Genomic DNA, 22,450 nt, shown 5'->3' with positions numbered 1-22,450 from the left:
AGGGCCTCCGCACCAGACTGCTCTATAGAGAGGACTGCTAACCTCAAACTCACCTTAAAACAACCATCAAGCCAGGTAGAGAAGATGACAACAACAGTAGACAGGTGGCCCGCAAATCCAGACTAGGTCTGGAAGACCCATCCTACTAGTTCAATTGAACTGTTTGCTAAATGTTTGTCTCCCTATCAAAATTGAAGGTTACTGTTTTGCTTCTAGCTATATTTTTGCCCCAATGTTCAGGATGGAAAAAAAATTCTTTAGTAAAGTTATCACAGAGTATAGCTACTGGGGCAAAATCTAACCAATTGGTGGATCTGTCGTCAAATTCCTTGGTCAATACAAGACCAATATAAGCCCCTCATAATACGTATCACTGACTGTTCAGGTTTTCCTAATGTGACCACTCACCCAGACTAACCTCTCTCTGGCCTAATCTTTCAGGTTCAAACTTTTCAACCTATTAATATGTCCATCCCTTGTCGGATACTATCCTCAGTCCTTAGAGACTGAGCACAACTTACCCTAGGGCTCCTTGATCTGTCCCTTACTTAACTGAAAAATGTCTGGAAGAGAAAAATGCGAGTAAATTATGCCAGCAACTACTGTATATTAAATACCATGCAAATGACCTTTGGAAAGTCTACGAGAGAAGTGATCCATAGTTTAATATTGTGTTGACAGGCTTCTCTGGTGGCGCAGTGGTTAAGAATCCATCTGCCAATGCAGGGGACACAGGTTCAAGCCCTGGTCCGGGAAGATCCCAACATGCTGCGGAGCAACTAAGCCCGTGCGCCACTACTGAGCCTGCTCTCTAGAGCCCGTGACCCACAACTACTGAGCCCGCGAGCCACAACTACTGAGCCTGCATGCCACAACTACTGAAGCCCACGCGCCTAGAGCCTGTGCTCCACAACAAGAGAAGTCACCGCAATGAGAAGCCTGCGCATGGCAACGAAGAGCAGTCCCCACTCACCGCAACTAAAGCCCGTGCGCAGCAACAAAGACCCAACACAGCCAAAAATAAATAAATAAAATAAATAAATTTAAAAAAAAATTGTGTTGACAAAACTCCCAATTCATGAGGCTATCAATGAGAGCGCTCTGGGAGGGATCACCTGTGCTCCTCCAGGTTTTGTCTTCATAGGTGGTATTGGAATTGACCCACCTTCCCAAGGATGGGCACATACATTTCTTAAAAGCTGACAAACAGAAGGTTTACTCTTATTGGGACATTATGTTACTCCATTGTCTGTACATCAGGAAATAGACGAACCTCCTTTGTCTCTTCATTACAGAGTCAAGAGAACCATGTTAGCAAGATACTAAGATACCTGGTGGCAAAATCTTTGGGGAATATTAATTCCTAGTGCAGGAATGTACGGTTTACATATTGTTACAAAAAAGATGATCAGAAATCTATCAGCCACCATTGGTTAAATAGCCAAAGAGATGGCAAAAAGCATTGCAGCACAACAGACATCCCTAAGTTCCTCAGCCCAAGTAACATTAGATAACAGGGCTGCCTTAGATTTTCTACTGCCTAAACAAGGGGGTGTTTGCGCTATTATTGTTCATACTGTTTGTTGCACTTATATCAGTACCGCTGGAGAAACTGAGATGCACCTAGAAAGAATGTCCCAGAAGGCAAAACGGTTATAACATATAAGAAAAACTGACCCTTTAAATGATCTGTTTCGTTGGCTCCCCTCAGAAATAGGCAACTTTTTTGCTCTGCTTTACAGATGATTATCATTTTCATAATGTGTATTATTATTCTTTTCCTAGCCGTCAAGTTACTCATGACATACATCACTGCTTGCTTTAGGCCTGCTGCTAAAAGCACATGTACAATGTTTGCATGACAATTTGATACAACTGAAAAAACATATCGCCTATAAAGTATTTCCCAATTAGCATACCTCTGTACTTGTTCACTATGTCTGCTTAGTTTCCCCCTAACGTGGATAACTAGGCAAATCTCCACGCATATATAAACAACCAAAAAGAGGCCAAGCACCGAGGGACATGATGGACACAGGGCAGGCGGCAACCACCCTGACGTCAAGGGACAAACATTTTGATCGTCAATGCTTTCTATTGAAAGATTTATGATCAAAAGAGGTAATTAACGCAAAATTTTTCACATACTGAGACATGGAGAAGTCATTCTGGCTTATACATGATTTAACTTGAATTTTACACTAACTAAAACAGTCTGTTTGTGGCTTATCAAACATACATCTGCTTTAATCATTAAAGAAAAGGGTGCACTGACCAAAGTAAAGAATGTCCATGTTAATTTACATTCCCATCAACAGTGCAGGAGGGCTCCCTTTTCTCCACACACTCTCCAGCATTTATTGTTTCTAGATTTTTTGATGATGGCCATTCTGACTGGTGTGAGGTGATACCTCATTGTAGTTTTGATTTGCATTTCTCTAATGATTAGTGATGTTGAGCATCCTTTCATGTGTTTGTTGGCAATCTGTATATCTTCGAACCTAGGGGCAGGACAGGAATAAAGACGCAGACGTAGAGAATGGACGTGAGGACACGGGGAGGGGGAAGGGTAAGCTGGGACGAAGTGAGAGAGTGGCATGGACATGTATACACTACCAAACGTAAAATAGCTAGCTAGTGGGAAGCAGCCGCATAGCACAGGGAGATCAGCTCGGTGCTTTGTGACCACACAGAGGGGTGGGATAGGGAGGGTGGGAGGGAGACGCAAGAGAGAGGAGATATGGGGATATATGTATATGTATAGCTGATTCACTTTGTTATACAGCAGAAACTAACACACCATTGTAAAGCAATTATACTCCAAGAAAGATGTTAAAAAAAAAAAAAAAAAAGAATGTCCATGTTAGAAATAAGGATCAAATGCCTCCTTTCCTAGGATGCCAAAGCTGTTACTCCTTCAATGATAAGACTCCCTTCCTAGGCACCAGGCGCCATATTGACTTCTGTGCACATGTTGGTCTGTTTATTTTAACCTTGCAGAAATCTACCCTTGACCTGTTTGATGTTCTTCGTTCTGACAAGACATGAAACTGCTGAAAACCACACTTCTCTGGAGCAGTGCCTCAGAGTTATCTGAGAGGCCGTCTCCTGGGCAACAGTCCTCAGTTCGGCTCCAGGAAAGCTCTTTTCTACCCCTGTTATAGACTGGTTTATTGATTACTTCCCTCGACACTGCCTATGTCACTGACTGCAAAGGCGGCATTTATCACGGTCAAGCCTGGCAGCTGGAGTGTACTGGTCCTTCCCAGCATCCTGGGGGTCAGCTCCACCCATAAAGCTTAAGAATCGTTTGCTTTTCCTCTAGCTGCAAGCACAGCATCCAGAACTTGCATGAGACTGAAGGAATGAGAAGAAAGCCCTCCTAGTTTGATGTCTTCTCAGCAAAGCACAGCCCAGGGAGCCGCGGCGAGACGGCTGCAAACGCAGGCTGGGGTTTCGCAGCAGTTTCCTGTGTGCGTGTGTGTGTGTGTGTGTGTGTGTGTGTGTGTGTGTGTGTGTGTCTAAAATCTATAAATACCTGAATCCGAAAAGGAGCCAGCCGGTAATCTACAATAGTATAGCCCACGTGCCTGAAAGATCTCGTGCGCAAGCAGAAAACTCATAATGATGATCACAGTGTGCTTTGCATCTAGTCAGATGCACTGTAGTTAGTCTGTCTGCATTCGTGCATCAACTAATATTCACTGAGCATCTATTCTGTCTAGGTATATATTACCTCCTCTTCGTACTCTGTTGCATCTCCTCTCAGCTAGGTGCTGGGCATACAGTGCCGAACAAGACACTGTGGGGCTGGGGGCCACGGCCCGAGGATCTGGGGCCACCACCACTGCCACGGCTGCTGATGACATCCCATCCCCCATGTCATCTGCGTAATGCTCTGCTCTTCAGAGAGCACGTTCACGCCTCCTCCTTTGGTTGAGCCCCACAATAACGTGTCTGATTTGACAACGGACAGCTGGCTAATGAAGAGAGGGCACTGGGTCCACATGCAGCCCGCCCTGATTTGGCCCAGGCTCATCACCTCTGCCCCACACAGCCTCCAGTCGATGACTCTAAAACCTGAGAGGCAGAGTTACTGGTAGTGAGAGCTCTCTGGTCTCCAGGGGACAGTCATTAGTATAACTGACAAGAAACAGAAATGGACTCCCGAAAGGACCCTGCTATGTTAGCAGGAGCTAATAGATAAAAAGCAGCTGTAGATGAGGCCCTCCTGCACTCAGCAGAGGTTCAAAGTAACTAAGAAAATGACGAGAAGCACATAGGAGGATATGCAAAATATTGCCTGGGATGAACAGAACAAAATATGACACTTAAAATGTCGAGTGAAGTAAGGTACTTCTCAACATGGAGAAAAGGTTCCCAAGGTGGCTGTGCAGTTGTCTGTTTAGGATAAGAAGTTATAAGTCTTTGGGTGCAAGGGTCTAAAAAGGGTATTCTTTCTATGAGGTTACCTCTAGAGAACAAGAACACAGCCCCACCATGAGATAGGCACGACCGTCTATCAGCTTATAAGATGGAAGACTCCTACAGAGTGACGGCAATTCAGTCGTGGTCAAGTATTTCCAAGGACTAAAACTGCTATTTCCAAGAGTGTTCACATAGCTGAAGGCCCTACATATCACGGAGAAGGAGTGCTTCCTAAACCAAAAGCATAAATGACGAGCCTTAGAAACGATGACCTACCCAGTAGCCACGAGCATCCCAGGAACCCAAGCTGTCAAAAGGACTCAGGAGCCAAACTGAAGGGGCCAATAATGGATAAATGGTTCCACGTACCATAACTATCCCAGACTGAAACATACCAAATACACTTAAATTCATAACGGCACCAAAAACACCACCACCAGCAACCGATCATTGTTAAAGGGAGCAGAGAACAAACTCACTATCTTGGAAACTGGTAAATAAAGGGAAAGAAGCTAAGCATTTATCTTGGTTAACTCTACCATATGACTGGGTAACAAAACAGTATACTATTTGGGTAACAAAAAGTAGATGAAGGGAAGTTTCTCTTTATAGAAGTACTATATCTGATAAATGAAGAAAGGCTAAAATAGAAAAACCAGTCCCCGTACGGATCTAAGTGTTGGGCAGTGACGGCTCTAATGGCATAGACAGTGAGACAAGCAGACCTCATGTGTCTCTTGTAGGAAGAGGAGACCAATACACATAGAGGTGGAAGCGGATCTAGATCCCAAATTACATTACAGGAAATATGGGGGACAGAGGGACGTGTTAAGCAACACCACAGAGATGCACTCACAAAAACCCAGAGCGTGGAAAATGCTCTGGGAAAAATGAAGCAGCTTGTTCAACAAATGAACTGCAAGCGAGGGTGGCGTGTGTTTGCCTGTGTGTGTGTGGAGGGAAAGAGAGAGAGGCGGAGAGAGAGAGAGAGAGAGAGAGAGAGAGAGCGCCTATGGAGTAAAAGAGACTTATGAGTACAAAATGTGCATATGGGGACTTCCCTGGCAGTCCAGTAGTTAGAACTCCGAGCTTTCACTGCTGAGGGTGTGAGTTCGATCGCTGATCAGGGAACTAAGATCCCGCAAGCCATGAGGCGTGGCCAAAAAAAAAAAGAAACCAACCAAAATGGACATATGATCAATGTTCCTAGCAGCATTATTCATAATAGCCAAAACACAGAAACGATCCAAATATCCCCTGATGAATGGATGAACCAAACATGACATATCCGTAAAATGGGATACTATCTAGCAGTTAAAAAGGAATAAACTACTGATACACACACAATAACATGAATAACCTCACAAACATTATTTTAACTAAAAGAAGTCAGATGCAACAGGTGACGTGTTGAACGACTCCATTGACATGAGATGTTCAGAAAAGGCCATTTATGTTGCCTAGGGCTGGGGGTGGGAGTAGAGATTAATTACTCACAGGCAGGGAGGGAACTTCTGGGGGTGATGGGAAGGTTCCAAAACTGGCTGGTGGTGGTGGTCGCACAACTCTACAAATTTACTAAGAATCACTGAATTGTACATTTCATGAAGAGTAAAATATTGTATGTAAATTATACCTCAATAAAGCTGTTTAAAAAGGGTCCTCGTATTCTTTAGATCTCTCTAGTTATTAACATTAACAGATGAAAGGATAAGACGTCTGGGAGCGGCTTCAGAAACAACATGGGAGGGGGCAGTGGGTGGGGCTACGGGTGAACAAAACGGCTAAGGGTCGATAAGTATTGAAGCTGGGTGATGGGTACGTTGGGGGTTCATTATGCTATTCTGTGCAATTTTGTCCCTGTTTGAAATTTTCCGTAATAAAAAGTTAACAACACACAAGTAAACTGCTCCAAAGGCACCTGGCAAGAAAGCATGAGTGCATGAGAGGCTATTATAAATGTAATAATAAATAAATAAATGTAATTTTGACATGCTGAAACCAACCCACCCACACAAGCATAGTGACCCAAAGAAGGGAGGCTGAGAACGCCCAAGTGCCGCAATTGTGTGCAGATACAGTTTAAATTTCGCTCTTGAGGGGGCCTGTGAATGTTTTTTCTTTACAGACATCTACAGAGAACTTCATCAATCTGTCAGAGTGAATGGACCGTATTCTAACCTGGTGAGTAACGCATTACAGACAGCTGTTCATTTCCATCCGTGTGGACGGTGACCAAGTCTTTCGTTTCTGTGTCAAACACGAACCACCTGTTGTAAACATGGGGAAAAGTACAAATCAATTGTTTAGCGAGAAAATGAAGTAAGCCTACTACAGTCACAGCAAGGCTATTAAAAAAAATTAACCTAAGAGCTTAAAAATGCTCTGTATTTGCTTAATAAGAATTCTTATTCCCAGCTTTCATTTAAAGAAAATTTCCTGCATATGAGCAGTTCCTAAAGATAGGAGCAGCAAACTGGGTACTATGGGAAATGATTCAGTTACTGATGCTATGGCATCAGCAAACTGGGTACTATGGGAAATGATTCAGTTACTGATGCTATGGTGTTTGAGTTTTGTCACTTACACATTAAAGGAGAGAAAGCCCTGGGCAGGGAAGATGAACCAACACCTACCCCCAGCCTGTGGCCAGAGGAAGCAGCAAAGGGGCCACTGCACACACTCCCCCAGAGATCTGGCCCAGGGCAAGGCAGGATGGGTACAGCAGGATGGGGCCGGGACAACCTCCAGGGCTGCTGCAAGCAGAGCTGGGCCAGCACCTGACCTTCTGTGATGCGGGTGTGCAACCAGCTGGGTGAAAGAAATGACCCAGAGAATGGCAGAAGGGCGAGTAGAGGACTGGCCTTTGAATTTAGCCTCTCTGGGCTCAGTTTCCCCAACTGTAAAATGGGAATAAAGGCCCAGAATGACTTTGCAGGCCCAGCGTCCAATCGGTCAAGTTATAATGGACACGGAAGTGCTCCGAATCCTCTAATCAGGACACGGTACTCGGTCAATGTCTGTTACATGGCGGGAAGATTGAACTCTCCTGGCAGTGAGTGGGACCCCAGTGTTTTCAGGGCTGAAAAGGAATGTGGACTCCCTGCTGCTGCCGTTTCAAACCTTGACGACACACATCCACCAGCGAGTCCCTCGAGCCAGAGTCATCATCCACTCCGGGCCCTAGTCGGCACCACTCAAGGGGACCGGCTGACCCCCGACATCTGGATTTGGCGTCTCAGCTTTGCTTCCTTGCATCTCTAACAACCATTTACCTTTAATGTGTGCTATTTAACTTTTTTTAAAAAATATAAATTTAATTAATTTATTTTTGGCTGCCTTGGGTCTTCGTTGCTGCATGTGGGCTTTCTCTAGTTGCGGCGAGCGGGGGCTGCTCTTCGTTGCAGTGCACAGGCTTCTCATTGCGGCGGCTTCTCTTGTTGCAGAGCACAGGCTCTAGGCGTGCGGGCTTCAGTAGTTGTGGCACGTGGGCTCAGTAGTTGTGGCTCACGGGCTCTAGAGTGCAGGTTCAGTAGTTGTGGCGCATGGGCTTAGTTGCTCCGCCGCACGTGGGATCTTCCCGGACCAGGGCTCGAACCCGTGTCCCCTACATCGGCAGGCAGATACTTAACCACTGCACCACCAGGGAAGTCCCTGTGCTATTTAACTTTAACAGAGGTCAGAATAGAAGAAGCAGAGAGACCGGGCTGTCTGGGCTGTGCCTTTGAAACATCGTGTTAAACTGCCCCATCGAGAGCTAAGCCTGGTACCAGGACCAGGGGTGGGGGAGGCATAAACAGAGGGGAAGGATTAAGTTGCATGTTCCATCTCTCTTCCTCCTACAGGGCACTGTCTGTGATTCTGAGCAGCTGGCACTGTCCCATACCCTGTCCTGCCACACAGACTCAGCACGTAGCTGACGGCAGTAACTGGCTGGCAGCCGTTCTTCAGAGCCTGCTGAGTTGGAAGCTTCATATGTCTCTAAGAGAGGTCAAAGGAGTGTGTGTGAGTGTGTGTGTGTGTGTGTGTGTGTGTGTGTGTGCAAACATTTTCACGAAGGATTCTGTTGGATACAAGGTGCCCAACTCTTAAGATGTTGCCACCTATGACTTACAAATGGTTACTCTTTCTTTATACATACTCTAAGTTCCTAGCAACAGAATCTAAGTGGTATTCTTTTTTTTGAAGCATAGTTGCTGTACAATATTTTATAAGTTACAAGCGTACAATGTAGTGATTCACAATTTTTAAAGCTTACACTCCACTTATAGTTATTATAAAATATTGGCTCTACTCCCCATGGTGGACAATACATCCTTGTAGCTTACTGTATACCTAATAGTCTGCACCTCTTACTCCCCTACCCCTGTGCTGCCCCTCCCCACTTCCCTCTCCGTAAGTGGTACGCTCTTTAGAGAGGAGGGGATCACCAATGGTATATGAATTAAGCTATAATACGTGTAGATACTATGACAAACAATATAAAAATATAATCGAATCTTATGAAACAATGATATAATAATAACCACCGAAATCGCCTGCCAGGCGACCCCAGGAGCTGCTTCATCCATTGTCTCCCTCAGTCATCAGCGTACGGCCAGGCAGATATATCGTCACAATTTACAGAGGAAGAAACAAACTCAGAGAGATCATGTAACTGGCTCAGAGACACACTGCGGCTAAGTGGCGAAGCTGGGATTCAAGCGCAGAGCTAGTGCCTCGCATATCAGAGGCGCTTTGGCAAATAAGTGTTGGCTGAATCCAACATGAGGCTCAGGAGCTGGGCAGTTTCTCTAAGTCTGACAGGGCAGCAAGAAAAAGCATTTAAAATTCGCAGTGCTTTGAAATGCTGTGTTGCCCCATTCCAAAGTTGAGAAGCCCCGCAATCCTGTGTGTGTGGAGCTGGGGCCTCTTCTGGGAGGGGGGTCCACAGCTTCCCTCGGCTTCTCCCAAAGTCCAAAACGTGAAGGGCCACTGCCTCAGGTTTCACTTTCGCGTTCGGACTTAACTCCCGGCAAGTCATTAGGAGCTCAGAGAGGCAGCCAAGAGCTACCCTGTGCCTGTCGCTGGGGAAACACAGACAACAAGCCTCTTTCCCATGAACTTTGAAAGCACAAGCCATGCTGACATGCACTTACCTCCCAGTCAGTGTTCCGACTGCAACCACAGACCCTGAAGGATGAAAACCAGAAGACTGAGCTGGATCCTAAAACATTGTAAAGGAAGTGTAAATTGATGGCCAGACACAGTGCGATCACATAAAACACACACAAGCACAGCTGTAATCCCTTAGGGCTACGTGGCCCCATTTAAAAAATCGCTTTTCTCTCCAGAGAGGAAAACATTTTCCTACTTTAATGAAGGTCATGTCTCAATAATACTAAATTTTTATCCTCTTATAATTTTTCTCTTTCTGTCTTATATCCTTTCACAGCTACAGTAATCAGATGACAGATCAACAAAGACACGCTCCTCCTCCAGGTCTTGGAAGTTCCTTCAGTTGACCCCCATGCTGAGTGGGAAGCTTGTGCTCCATCCGTCTGGAATTATGACCCCTGCACCCAATGCCATCAGGTCGATACTGGGTAAACGCCCCCCACTGGGTGCAACACGCCACGGTAGCCCTAGACGGATCTCAAGATGAGCAGGGCACATTCCAGGTTTGGCTCTAGTGGGGCACGTACGTGTTTGTTCCTAACAAGGTGAAACGAGACTGATGAGAGAGGTAAAAGGAGCTGGAGACGGAGCATTAGGTGAAGTCGGACGGGGAAGCTGGGCCGAGGCATGCTGGTGCTGGAAGCCTTTGACTCAGGCCTTCCGGTATAGGTGAAGGCAGACATGGACACACCAATATTTTTTTTGGATCAAGTGTTAAGGGGACAAAAATATGGTCAAGAAGGTAGAAGCAACACAGTTTGGGGCATGTTTGAGGAATGGCAGGTAGAGTCAGTAGGTTTACAGGGTGGGGACCGGGAAAGCGGAGAATGCTACGGAGGATGCTAGTAATGTGGGCTGCACTGCCACGTCAAGGGCTGTGATCATCAGGAAAAACACAGTGAGAATAACTGTTTCCTTTCACTAACAAGAATGACGTGATCAAATCTATGTCTTAGATCACTTGGTAGGAGTGCTCAGGACGAACTGAAGTGAGAAGAGATTAGTCACAGGAAGACCAAGAAAATAGGAGTACTGGAAATGGAAATGGAAGGAGGCACTGAGGTACCACTGGAGAACCCGAAAAAAAAAGAGAGAGACCAGAGAGAAACTCTCCAGGGACTGATGACGTTACTGCGTTGCTTTTCCAAAGCGGGAGCTGTGATTAAGCTCAGGGCCTCCACTGACACACAGAGAGAAATCATGTGCACTTGAAGCTTTACTGCCTAGTTGATTTGAGGCTCATACCATTTTTGAGATGAAGACACTTGAGTGTTTCTGTCTAGTGGCCAGTGGGTAAAGAAGCTACGGAACTGCAGATCTTTCTGGGCTCCAGTTTGGCGCCTGTGCCCTGATGCCAGGCTGGTGATGGAGTAACTGGCATTGCTTTTGGCCAGAGTGCCGTGTAGACCAAGGCCACAGGGAAGGCTGCTCTCCTGGACCATCACTGTCCCTGCTGCATCAGTGGCTGTCAGCTCTGCACCAGCCCTTCATGTATTCGCCATTCCATCTGATCCTCCAAGCCCCCACCAGGGGACGGTCACGACATGGGACGCCACTTCCTGTAGCTATGCCCTGCCACCTGGGCCACTCCCGCTCTGCCCTCTGGTGGCGGTGTCAACCCCAGGCCTGTCATCTCAGTGATCAGCTCCCCCAGTGACCAGCCAGCTCCAGTCTCTTACAGACCTTCTCCAAAAGCAAAGGGCAGGGGCTTCCCTGGTGGTGCAGTGGTTAAGAATCCGCCTGCCAATGCCGGGGACATGGGTTCGAGCCCTGGTCCGGGAAGATCCCACATGTCACAGAACAACTAAGCCCGTCTGCCACAACTACTGAGCCTGCGAGCCACAACTACTGAGCCCGTGTGCCACAACTACTGAAGCCCGTGCGCCTAGAGCCCGTGCTCCGCAACAAGAGAAGCCACCGCAATGAGAAACCCATGCACCGCAACGAAGAGTAGCCTCCGCTCGCTGCAACTAGAGAAAGCCAGCGTGCAGCAACGAAGACCCAACGCAGCCAAAATTAAATAAATAAATAAATTTATTTATTAAAATAAGCGAAGGGCAGGAGGACCAAAACACGGACCCAGCACATCAGGAAATGCTGGCAACTCTGCGGGGGCCGAAAGGAGGACGTGTGGGGTCTACAGAGGGGCAACCCCTTGCCTGGGGCTGGATGTGTCATTAAGGGCATAAGTAAGATGGGAGGTGTATTTCACTCACTACAGTAGGCTGTGGCAGGAGACCCTGACTTTGGGAGTCAGACTGAGCTGGGGGTGAACACTGGCTCCATCATGGATTCAGGGACCTTGGTGAGCTATTGACTTACCTAAGCTTCAACTTCCTAATCAATAAAATCAGGGTAAAAAACTTCAACCTGCAAGGCTGCTGCAAGGATTAAGGATAATAAGTGTACAATGCTGGGTATTGTGCAGACACTGCTGTGTGGTATGTAGGGAAAGGATACTTCAGCACTCTGATGTACAACTGGAGTTCCGTTTGCAAAGGTCACAGACATGCTGACTTTAAACTTTACCATCAGACTCAAAGCGCAGAGATAAATTAAACTGTACGCTGTAAGAATAGTTAATAAATCCTCATTCAAAAGGTACTCTGTAAATAGAATGCAGGCTCATAACGAGGGTTTTTCAGCCTTTAAGCCAGAAGAGATTGCACTTGGGAAACCCAGCAACCAACTCGGAAAGGCTCACTTGCTGTCCAAAAATGCAACAGCAAACTTCCGAACTACACGGATGAGACCACTTGAGGCAATGTTTAAAGCAGTGCAATTTGAAGGAGATAAAGTAAGTGACATTTGCTTTGGGACGAATTTATATCACTATTAATCTCATGCAAAAAAAAAATCAACATGTTCCAGATGAATTTTTATAAGAAAGATGGAATATAACATGCATGTCTACCTCTATTATTTTGTTCCAGACAGGCCGGTGACCAACAGCGTCCCACAGGGTGGCGTGCCTGTCATGCCCACAGGTCAAGAACTGAGGTTTTGAGGCGTGGATGGCCAGTCCCCAGAGCTCATCAGTGTGACCCTACAAAGAACCGAGACAAACAGAAGCTCTGAAATATTACAGCCAACACCCAGGAGCCCTGCAGGACCATGAACCATGGCTTACTGCACACTCTGGAATTTCTCCCATCTGTTTTTCTTCCTCGCTGACTGAAGCCGAGGAAGGTGATGTTAGTATAAAACACAGGAAAAATCTCCTCTTTGTAACTCTGTCTTATGTTCTACTATTGCACAGAATGAACGTGTTTGGTGGGCTGGCTGAGCTGGCGCGTACCTGAGTGATGGGTGTGAAGTCTCCGGACAGTGTGCCCTGTAGGACAAAGTTTCTGGTGGTGCCTATCAAGATCACATCGCCCTTCCCCTCAGCCACTGTCCGTATGGGACCAAACTGTTCTGGAATCTGCATGGAAAAGATTTCAAATGTCATTAAATGCTTAGCTCCATCATTCAAAATACTTGTTTACTTATCATGATGACAGCTCCTATCACAATGACATACACACATGCATGTGCTATGGAGAGAGAGAAAGTACTTGAGTGAATGATCCCAAATCTTACATTTAAACTCCAAACATTTAATATACCTAAAAAAAAATCAGCAATAGTAAGGTTTTTTTTTTCTTTTTTATACATTTATTTATTTATTTAGTTTTGGTTGCATTGGGTCTTCATTGCTGCGCGCGGGCTTTCTCTAGTTGAGGTGAGCGAGGGCTACTCTTCGTTGCAGTGCGCGGGCTTCTCATTGAAGTGGCTTCTCTTGCTGTGGAGCACGGGCTCTAGGTGCGCGGGCTTCACTAGTTGTGGCTCACGGGCTCAGCAGTTGTGGCTCATGGGCTCTAGAGCGCAGGCTCAGTAGTTGTGGCGCACGGGCTTAGTTGCTCCGCGGCATGTGGGATCTTCCCGGACCAGGGCTCGAACCCACGTCCCCTGCACTGGCAGGCGGATTCTTAAGCACTGCGCCGCCAGGGAAGCCCAGTAAGGTTGTTTAAAAAACAAAGAATAAAACATTTTTGTCTTGACGAAATATAAAAATAAGAAATACAACTGGGTAGTTTACTCCTGTTATGACTTCTGATAGCAGAGCCAGGTAAAATGTGGCAAGTAAAGAATACGTAATCTGCTGTGATAGGAGCTCCTAAACATTTTTTATAACTAACTTAAAAGGTTAAATTCTTTGGCGACTTCATTTAGTTTTGAAATCCACTTCTCATGTTGGCAAACATATATGATTATCTAAGTGTTAATAAAAATAATTTCAAAACACACCAGCCAAGAACGATTTGCTATGATAAAATAAACAGAGGTGCTTGCACTTTATACAAAGAACAGAAAATCGCAGTGAAAGCCTGGGGTGGACTCCAGGCACCGCGGTTCTGGGACGGTGAGGCGCAGCCTGTCCTCATACAAACTGTCTGCTTCCAGCACGCTTTGTTGGCACAGACTGGAGGAAAGTGGGTAACAACCCACGCTAATGAAGAGGACTTACGGGTACTTAAAAATGATGAGTATCTTCTATAAAACTAGGTGAGACTCTGGAGTATTTGTTATGATTGGGTTCATCAAATGCTGGTCAAATCTTATTATAAAAAAATGCTACCGCAATTAAAGTCTCCATGAAAGGAAGGTGATTTCCAAAACTCAGATGAAGGCTTTCCTTTTTTTTTTTTGCGGTACGCGGGCCTCTCACTGTTGTGGCCTCTCCCGTTGCGGAGCACAGGCTCCGGACACGCAGGCTCAGTGGCCATGGCTCACGGGCCCAGCCGCTCCGCGGCATGTGGGATCTTCCCGGACCGGGGCACGAACCGGTGTCCCCTGCATCGGCAGGCGGACACTCAACCACTGCGCCACCAGGGAAGCCCAGGCCTTCCTTTATGAAGAGCAGGAATCAACAAAACCAAATTCTCATACTGTCAGAGCACCATGCCACGCTGCTCTCTGATGTAACTGTGCTGTGTGCATCTGACTTAGAAGTTGGAAAAGTTCTACAAGGTGTCCATGCTATGCTAGAGAGGAAGAAACTCAACCTTCGGATTGATGCCGACCTTGATATCTGTCTGCTCATAATTTCCCAGGGCCTGGGGGAGTGAAAATTCAGTGAGTGTGTAGAAGGGATATTGAATTTCTTGCCTCCGGCTCCTGTTGGAGTCCAGGTCTGCTAACCAGGTAATAAGGAGGTGAAGGAGATGCCCAAAGGGGTCAGAGCTCTAGAGATGGTGTTGGCACTCAGCCACGCACAACGTAAATACTCAGTGAACACTAGTTCAAAGTGAAAATGTCTCCAAAGTAACACGATGGAAATTAAAGTGAAAAGAGAAGAAACGTTTTAACGATTAATCAAAATGTGGATAAATGTTCCCTTGGAAAAGTGAGATTGGGTCTTTGATAAAAATATTCTAGATGTGAAACGCGACCACCTCACATTTTATAAACCTAATTTCCTTTTAGTACTTAAACTGCCTTCGTGATTTTGGTAAAATACTACCCCATTTAGGAAAATTTTATCTAAACAATTCTCAAAACGGTAAGCTGAAGATTTCAAACAAGGAAACTGGTCAGTGTAACAGTTTAACGTTCAAAACGAATGTCAATAGCATGACTTGCCGTCTTACCTCGGTTTTATGAAGTTTCTGGTAGTTTCCATCCCAAGAAATGAGCTTCCGGTCTTTCCCTCCTCCCGACACCAGCGTGCCGTCCCTCAACATACAAAGTGCAAAAATACCGCCCTCGTGGGCCCCTTGAACTGCGTAGCTTATTCGATTCGTACCTAAACACAGCAAGACCAAGCTGAGGACATCGTCAAAGGCTCACCTCTGCCCATCTCATTTCATTTTTGTTTTAAAATGCGATACTGTCGGTTAGAACATCATTGCAGTGTGACTCTATCAAGGATCCACTTTCTAGAAGTTCCCAGAGCACCAGACAAGCATGAACTGAATTACTTTATAATTAAGGAAAACAGGGGGAGGGGGTTGGGGGGAGGGACAGACTGGGAGTTTGGGAAGAGCAGATACAAACTATTATATATAGGATGGGTAAACAACAAGGTCCTACTGCATAGCACAGGGAACTATATTCAATATCCTGTGATAAACCATAATGGAAAAGAATATGAAAAAGGATATATATGTATAACTGAATCTCCTTGCCGTACAGCAGAAATTAACACGTTGTAAATCAACTATACTTCAATAAAATAAACTAAGAAAAAAATAATTAAGGAAAACATGCTAACACGAAGCATAGTGTGTGAAGAGTACAGCCAGACTACATGTGGCTGAGAAATGAGCTGTGTGTCTCTGGACAAGTGACTTAACTGCTCTGTCTCAGTTTCCCCCTTGGTGTAATGGGGCTACTGCTTATCCCACGGGATTGTTCTAAGGGTGGAATGAACTGATGTATACATACAGTCCACGGCACCCAGAGTAGCAGGATACTACAAAGGTCACCATATTAATCTGAAATTACACTGATGGGTCTGTTTTCACCTTCACCCCCCACTCAAATACTAAGATCCTTGAGGACAGGGATAGTGCATTTTTCCTGGCACATGGCAAGCACTCATAAGTGCTCACTGAAGAACTTCCCTGGCGGTCCAGTGGGTTAAGACGCCGAGCTCCCAATGCAGGGGGCCCGGGTTTGATCCCTGGTCGGGGAACTAGATCCTGCATGCCGCAACTAAGAAGTCCGCATGCCGCATCTAAGACCCAGTGCAGCCAAAATAAATAATAAGTAAAGAAATAAAGAAATAATTTAAAGTCAATAAATAAATGCTCATTGAACTTGACCAAATAAATGTTTCTGAGTAAGGAGACCTCCTCACCACACTGTTTGCCCACTGACGGCGGGGATGCCCATCTGACTCAAACGTAAGCTCAGCACCTAGCATGCTGCCTCAGACAGCACTCAGTCAGCGTCTGCCAAGCACTATGTGGACCAGAGAAGTTAAATACTGTAGAGCTAAATAAACAGTCTTCGATGATTTCACCATTATAAGTTGTTATCAGATCTCCTAAATAAGCTATTAGCTCCATTATAATGTCTTGGGCTTAAAGAGCCTTTTAGAGCGACAGAAGTCCACAGCTTACTAGTCTCATTTTCCTCAGTCCCAGTGTTTTGGTTCCAAGTTACACCCGCACACATGCATGTATGTACCTATGTACCTTGGAATCGAAGAGTAAACCTGGAAATGATATTAACAGACAATTCTTACAGGAGACACGTTTGGCTTCATATTTATAACATCACCCAGAAATGTCTGCTTTGGGAGGAATCACGTGTTACCTTTTCCCCATACCAGGATGTTGCCACTTGAATCTCCGGTGATGGTGTCACCATTTTCAGAAAATGTCACACAGAGGACAAACTTTGGCTTTTCTTGCTTCTGCAGAATATTTTAAAAGAATACGTATATACAATCAAGACATCCTTTTGTTTGTATTAATACCATCTAGAAGCACAGTCACCCCAAGCTGGATAGTGTCAGCTTCTGCTACCACACTGTGTACCTTTCATTCTTATCCACCATTACGTAACTTATGCCCTGAGATTATCTGGTCTAAAGTAAAGAGATTTCTGCTACTTATCAGGTTGAAGGCAGTTCGAGCAGAGGAGGGTGTTGGAGAGGCTAAGGGGCCGTGTTGCCGTGACTACGGCCTGAAGGATGGGCCTGGCATCCTCTAACTCAGCCTCTGGGCCCATAGGGCAGCAGGTGCCCTCCCGGTGCTCTTGCAAGGCCCGCAGATGCTGGACTAAATGGCACAGAGACTGCCCATCGCTCTCTGCAGAGTCCCACTGGGGTCTCCTGGGCGCCTTCTTCCTTGCTCTTTGCAGCCAGCAGGCCTCTGCGAGGGCCCAGCCCCTGGGCATCCTTTCCTGGTGCTTCTGCCTGTGCTGATCCTTCCTTCTCAGCATCACCAGTGTTATCCATGAGACACGAGGGGCTCCCCAACTCTGCCAGGGATCTCCAGGAACAGTCTTTATCACGACACCCCCGCATTTGCCCATTAAAACAAATTCTAGCACTGGGATGCCTCGAAGCTTCCTTAAAAGCTAGGTGACCGCAAGCACCATCGGTGAAAAATAAAACGACCGATGCAATTTCACTTTACCTCGAATAATCCTTGCTTCTTAATAAGGGAGCTTCCTTCTAGTGTCCAAAAGTAGAGGTGGGACTTTCCACAGGTAACAATTATATTCGTGTCCGTGGGGTGGAAATCCGCAGCAAATACAGCTTCGTTAGAACACTTGGTGCAAAACAGGAGAATCAAATGTCTCAAGTCTCTGAAGACACTTAAGAAAATAAATACAATCTGAACCACAAATAAATAATTCATCAAGGTAAGCACTAGGCCTCTTGGTATTTTCTCCCACCGAATTCGTCTTTTGGAATCACTGAACTTGTGTCTGTGCGTGCCGACCCCTCTCCTCCTCGTCTGTCTCCCCCACTGCACTGAGCCCTGAGGATGGGGCCACGAGGTCATCCTTCCGTATGGGGACTCACAGGAACTGGGACACAGCAGGCACACAGTGAGCTCTGGCTGAAGGGGCGGCCGGGGAACTAAGAATTGCAGGTTCATCGCCATCGAGTGACTGGAAGGGCCCCGGCGTCTGGATCGTATTCGGCTCCATCGCTCCTGGCCCACTTTGGCTGCCCTGCTTGTCTGGGGAGTCCCTCCTGATACGGACCCCCAGGACTCTGCCGGTGGTTTGCCGACCAAGCCTGGAATCCAGCAGGGGATCTGGCTCTTTGGGTACCACTTCACCACCCTCACCCTGCTATCTTGATTTCCACGACTTGCACCCTGGTCCCACGAATCGGACCCTGATGGCTCTTTGTGCTTGATAATTCAGTTATACATTCTTAAACCCGGAGAGTAACTTGCTCTGACTGCTTCCAACCCAGCGACATGGCAAGAACTTAAATACTTGAGCAGACTATTAGAAGGCATAGCTACAGCATAAAAATAGTTGTTTAATGCCTTATTAGAACACAGGGTCTGCATCCCACACACAAACAAGAGAGAAAGTTATGTAAGTGGGGTGATCCAATCGTGCTCCTAATGTTAGGTAGGTAAAGTGATCCAACGGTGATGCTAATCTTAGGTAAGTCAGGTGATCTACGGTTAATGGATGCCAGGGTGAGAAATCTGAAGTCAGTTCTATAAAAATAGATCCAATCATGGTTTTAACAGGAGGAAAGCATAAGAAAGCTCAAGGAAGGTACACTGACATAAGGAAAGTCCAGTGGGTCCCACTGCAGGAAGAGCACCGCTGGGAGGACCCCATTCCGGAGTCCACTCAGCTCGGGACAAGCCCCGTGCTGGCTGTGCCGCCCTCCTCGTGCCCCTGCTCCCTGCCTGGCCCTCCCGCTGGGCAGCAGGCACATCTCACTTGTCACCATCGCACCAGTGTCTCCTCGACACGTGTGTGCAAAGGGGACACTCGGCATTTGTGGATGACAGAGAGAACGCGAGCAAATGAGCGACGGAGCGAATTAAAAGGGTGGTGACTGTAAAATGAGGAAGGAAAACCCTTATAGACGCTGTGATGAGAAGAAGAAACCCTACCAGGCCTTGGGAATGGGGGGAGGGGTGGGGGCCCAAGGGCTTCTCGGTGAAGGGGTCCTGCCTAGGGGCTGTGGCGGGGACGGAGCCCACAGCCCACCGAGACACAGAAAGCTGGCCAGGGGCCAGCAGGGGAAGGCTCCACATGGGAAAAGGACAGCATAGCCCAACATGAGGCTTGGAGAGAGACCTTGACATCCGCCAGCCTCTCTTCCTTCTGCCAGTCCCACACGGACAGCACGTGGTCATTGGAGTCATCCACGGCACAGAGGTTGCTTCCTCCATTCTGGAAAAAAAAAAGGTATTCACAGGAAGACTACATTTGAGAATAAACTAGGTTGAGAGTGATTAACAAGGAACATAATTTTATTTTTAATAAAGAGTCCGCTACATCTTCATTAAAGAATATTTACCCACCACCGTCGAGACCTACTTATGACTTGGGCACACAGACAGTGGGAGCAGGGGAATGTGGGGTGACAAGGGACAGGAGCGGGAGGGAGGGGTCGGGGGCTGCGCTTCACCACTGGTTCTGTTAGAACCAGCCTCCTAGGGGCTGCAGAGCCCCCGCCCTGGAGGAGAAGGCATCTGCGGCTCCAGGGCACAGGTCTGCGCTGAGCGATGACCAGGTTACCGCAAGGCCGTACAAGGGGAGGGGGCACTGGGGGTGAGGCGCGCGGTGTATTGATGTGAACACATGTGTGTTTCTGAACTGGCTGAACAAGTGCTTTAAAGCGTGGCCCTGTTGAACGGGCACATCCTGAGGAAGCCTGGGAGACCACGAGGTCCATCCAGCCCCTGCTTATGGCCAGGCAGCGAGCCAGGCCGGCCGGGGACGGCACAGACAGGCAGGGGAACTTCAAGGCCAGAGCAGGCAAGACTGCTCCAGGAGCCTGAAGACCGTGTGGCTGCAGGGCCTCTTCTCATCACCGTGGAAATGTCGGATTGGGAGCGTGTGTCACCGAGGCGGCGCCTGCGCCCTCTGAATGAGGGGACCTGGGAGGCGGGGGGTTTCGGAGTCCAAATCTGTACACGCACCTGCGCAGTTACGGGCGTGTTAACTCCCTCCCTCTTCCACCTCGAGCTGAGTCTCTCCTCCCTGTGGACAAAGGCTGCGATACCCACAGGGCTCGTACTTACGGATTTTGAGAATGCGATACAGGTGACGGCTCGGTCAAAAAACCCGATTCCGATGACGTGCAGCGTGTTCAGCGTCACGGAATCCCAGATGCGCACGTTTGGGGGCAGCTGCTGCTTAGAAAACAAGGCAGAGTCACCCACTGTGCCGCGTCTACAAGTTTATCTTTACCTTGAAATTATGAGAAGACTTTAATGTTGTCAAAAAAAAATGTTTTTTGATGCATTTGAGGACTCTGCCTTTTAATGTAAATAAAACATTCCCAATCTCTCCCGGAGGTCGTGGCTCTCGGGGCCAATTTAACTTCAGGAGAGCCCGTTATGGATAACTGTACCACAGGAAGTGATGTTCTCATGTGCGTATCGAATGCGTCTGAGTTTTAAAAATGAAAAATGATGAAGAACATGGAGTCTCATTTAAGGGTTATACTTGCAAAGTCTGTATCGTTACTGAGGATCAAGCGTGGTTCAATTCACCATGATGGTTGCCACCAATGGTATTAAGAGCTTAACATCCTTGGGCCCCCCAGGAAATTGATTGTATGCAAACGAAAATTTAGAATTGTTATGATTAGTTCAAAACCCTCTCAACTATGTTAATTTTTCTCTTCCTTAATAGAAGAAAACATCACAGAATAATCAGCAGGTTTATCAAGAAAAGGACTAGCATTGTACCCCGTAGATGGGTGAAGTAGGTTCTAGGTTGGACTTGTCTCTAAGTAGCTGGGCGTCCGCAGACAGTCCCTCGGCCTCTCCAGACTTCTCCACTTGTAAATGCAAAGGCATGGTTCAGATAGCTATGACATTTTCTCTGGCTCTAAGGTTCTGATTCAATTTCAAGGCCAGAAACTGAAATACACAGTTAAGCCACTAGAGGGGAGGAACAAATGATTTACTACTAATTTCAAATAACTTTTAAAGATCATTTAACAGTTAAAAAAAAAAAAAAGAAGATGAAGACCCTGTCCCCTCTGTGTTTACAGAAGAGTAGTCTGATTTCCATTGTTCCTGTTACCTCCTTTCAAGTATAGGATTTTAATGGAAAATAGCATAAATAGTTAAAATTTGATGTTATTAAAATATTTTCTGAAAAATGGTAGCACTCAGGATAAAAATGGAAGAACTTAATGTAATTAGTTTCAGATCATACATTGTGCATGGATACACAATGCTATACAAAAATGGACATCAGAAAAGTTACAAGAAGTTTTGGATAAGACATGACAATGACCACAGATTGTGGTAAATAAGTACGTGGAAGCCAGTTCTGAGTTGTTCTATTCGTCAAATACTACTAGCTCCTTCTCTGATTCCTTAAAATACAAACCGAAGTCTTGCTGAAGTGCTTACAAAATTTGGGCTAAAATCCTTCCAGCAGCCCTTATAGATTACACCCAGACACAAATTCCATGGGTTGAAGTCATGATTACAGGGAATTCATGGCAGAGGGTGTCTGAAATTCACTGAAGAGGCAACGTGCCCCCAATTCAAATGGTTATTTATTATAATTTTAACTTTGCTTATTAAATGTGTACTTAACATTTTAATGTTTATCACGTGTGTAAATAAGTATCTTAAGAGTTAATGGATCCTTAGGCAAGAACAATGCTATTTAAAAATTAGCTGAAACTAAGGTGAGCTCAAGGGGTTTGTAAAGTCAGTGTAAGAACTTTAATTTGCAATAAAAAATTCAAATGAGGGATTAAGAAGTACTCAGACATTTTATATCTAAGCAGGCTCATTCGTCAGCAAAATTTTCAGAAAATTATTTTGTGTTACCAGTTCATGACAAAAATATTAAAATAGAACTCACTTTTCCATCCTTAGATGTGCCTGCAACTTGTCCTGTGGCTATCGTGATCCTATCAGGATGAACTGCAAGGCTAAAAAGAGATATTTAAAAAACATCTACCGTTCAAAGGTAAGCTTCACTCTTCCCTTGAGCAAATATAATCTGGTCAAAAATTTAAAAGTAAGATATACACAGTGCCTAACTTCTTACAGTCATGATAAATTCTCTAAGCACCTCATTTCATTTCACCTTAATTCCTTTATCTATAGAGAATTTTCAAATTCAAAGAAAAAGCACCCTCTGCTTGGGAAATACCATTTCAATCTCAGAACCACTTCATTAGTATACA

The 22,450-nt window shown here is 46.0% G+C and overlaps 1 protein-coding gene across 9 annotated transcripts in view; it reads right to left on the bottom strand.

The window, feature by feature from the left end:
* Positions 1 to 22,450, bottom strand: part of EML1 (EMAP like 1) — a 163,354-nt gene that overhangs the window by 16,173 nt on the left and 124,731 nt on the right. For all 9 annotated transcript variants that reach the window (XM_060295275.2, XM_030883386.2, XM_060295274.1 and 6 more), the window contains 10 exons: positions 22,123 to 22,192; positions 20,313 to 20,423; positions 19,363 to 19,458; positions 17,718 to 17,852; positions 16,891 to 16,990; positions 15,219 to 15,373; positions 12,884 to 13,009; positions 12,500 to 12,631; positions 9,567 to 9,634; positions 6,610 to 6,698 (listed from right to left, as the gene is read on the bottom strand). In XM_060295275.2, the coding sequence (XP_060151258.1) occupies positions 6,610 to 6,698; positions 9,567 to 9,634; positions 12,500 to 12,631; positions 12,884 to 13,009; positions 15,219 to 15,373; positions 16,891 to 16,990; positions 17,718 to 17,852; positions 19,363 to 19,458; positions 20,313 to 20,423; positions 22,123 to 22,192 (1,082 nt within the window). The remainder of the gene's footprint in view (positions 1 to 6,609; positions 6,699 to 9,566; positions 9,635 to 12,499; positions 12,632 to 12,883; positions 13,010 to 15,218; positions 15,374 to 16,890; positions 16,991 to 17,717; positions 17,853 to 19,362; positions 19,459 to 20,312; positions 20,424 to 22,122; positions 22,193 to 22,450) is intronic.

This window comes from Globicephala melas, chromosome 2, assembly GCF_963455315.2.
Source record: "Globicephala melas chromosome 2, mGloMel1.2, whole genome shotgun sequence".
Taxonomy (NCBI): Eukaryota; Metazoa; Chordata; class Mammalia; order Artiodactyla; family Delphinidae; genus Globicephala; species Globicephala melas.
Note: the sequence above shows the minus strand (reverse complement) of the source record. Positions and strands in the feature narration are given on the sequence as shown.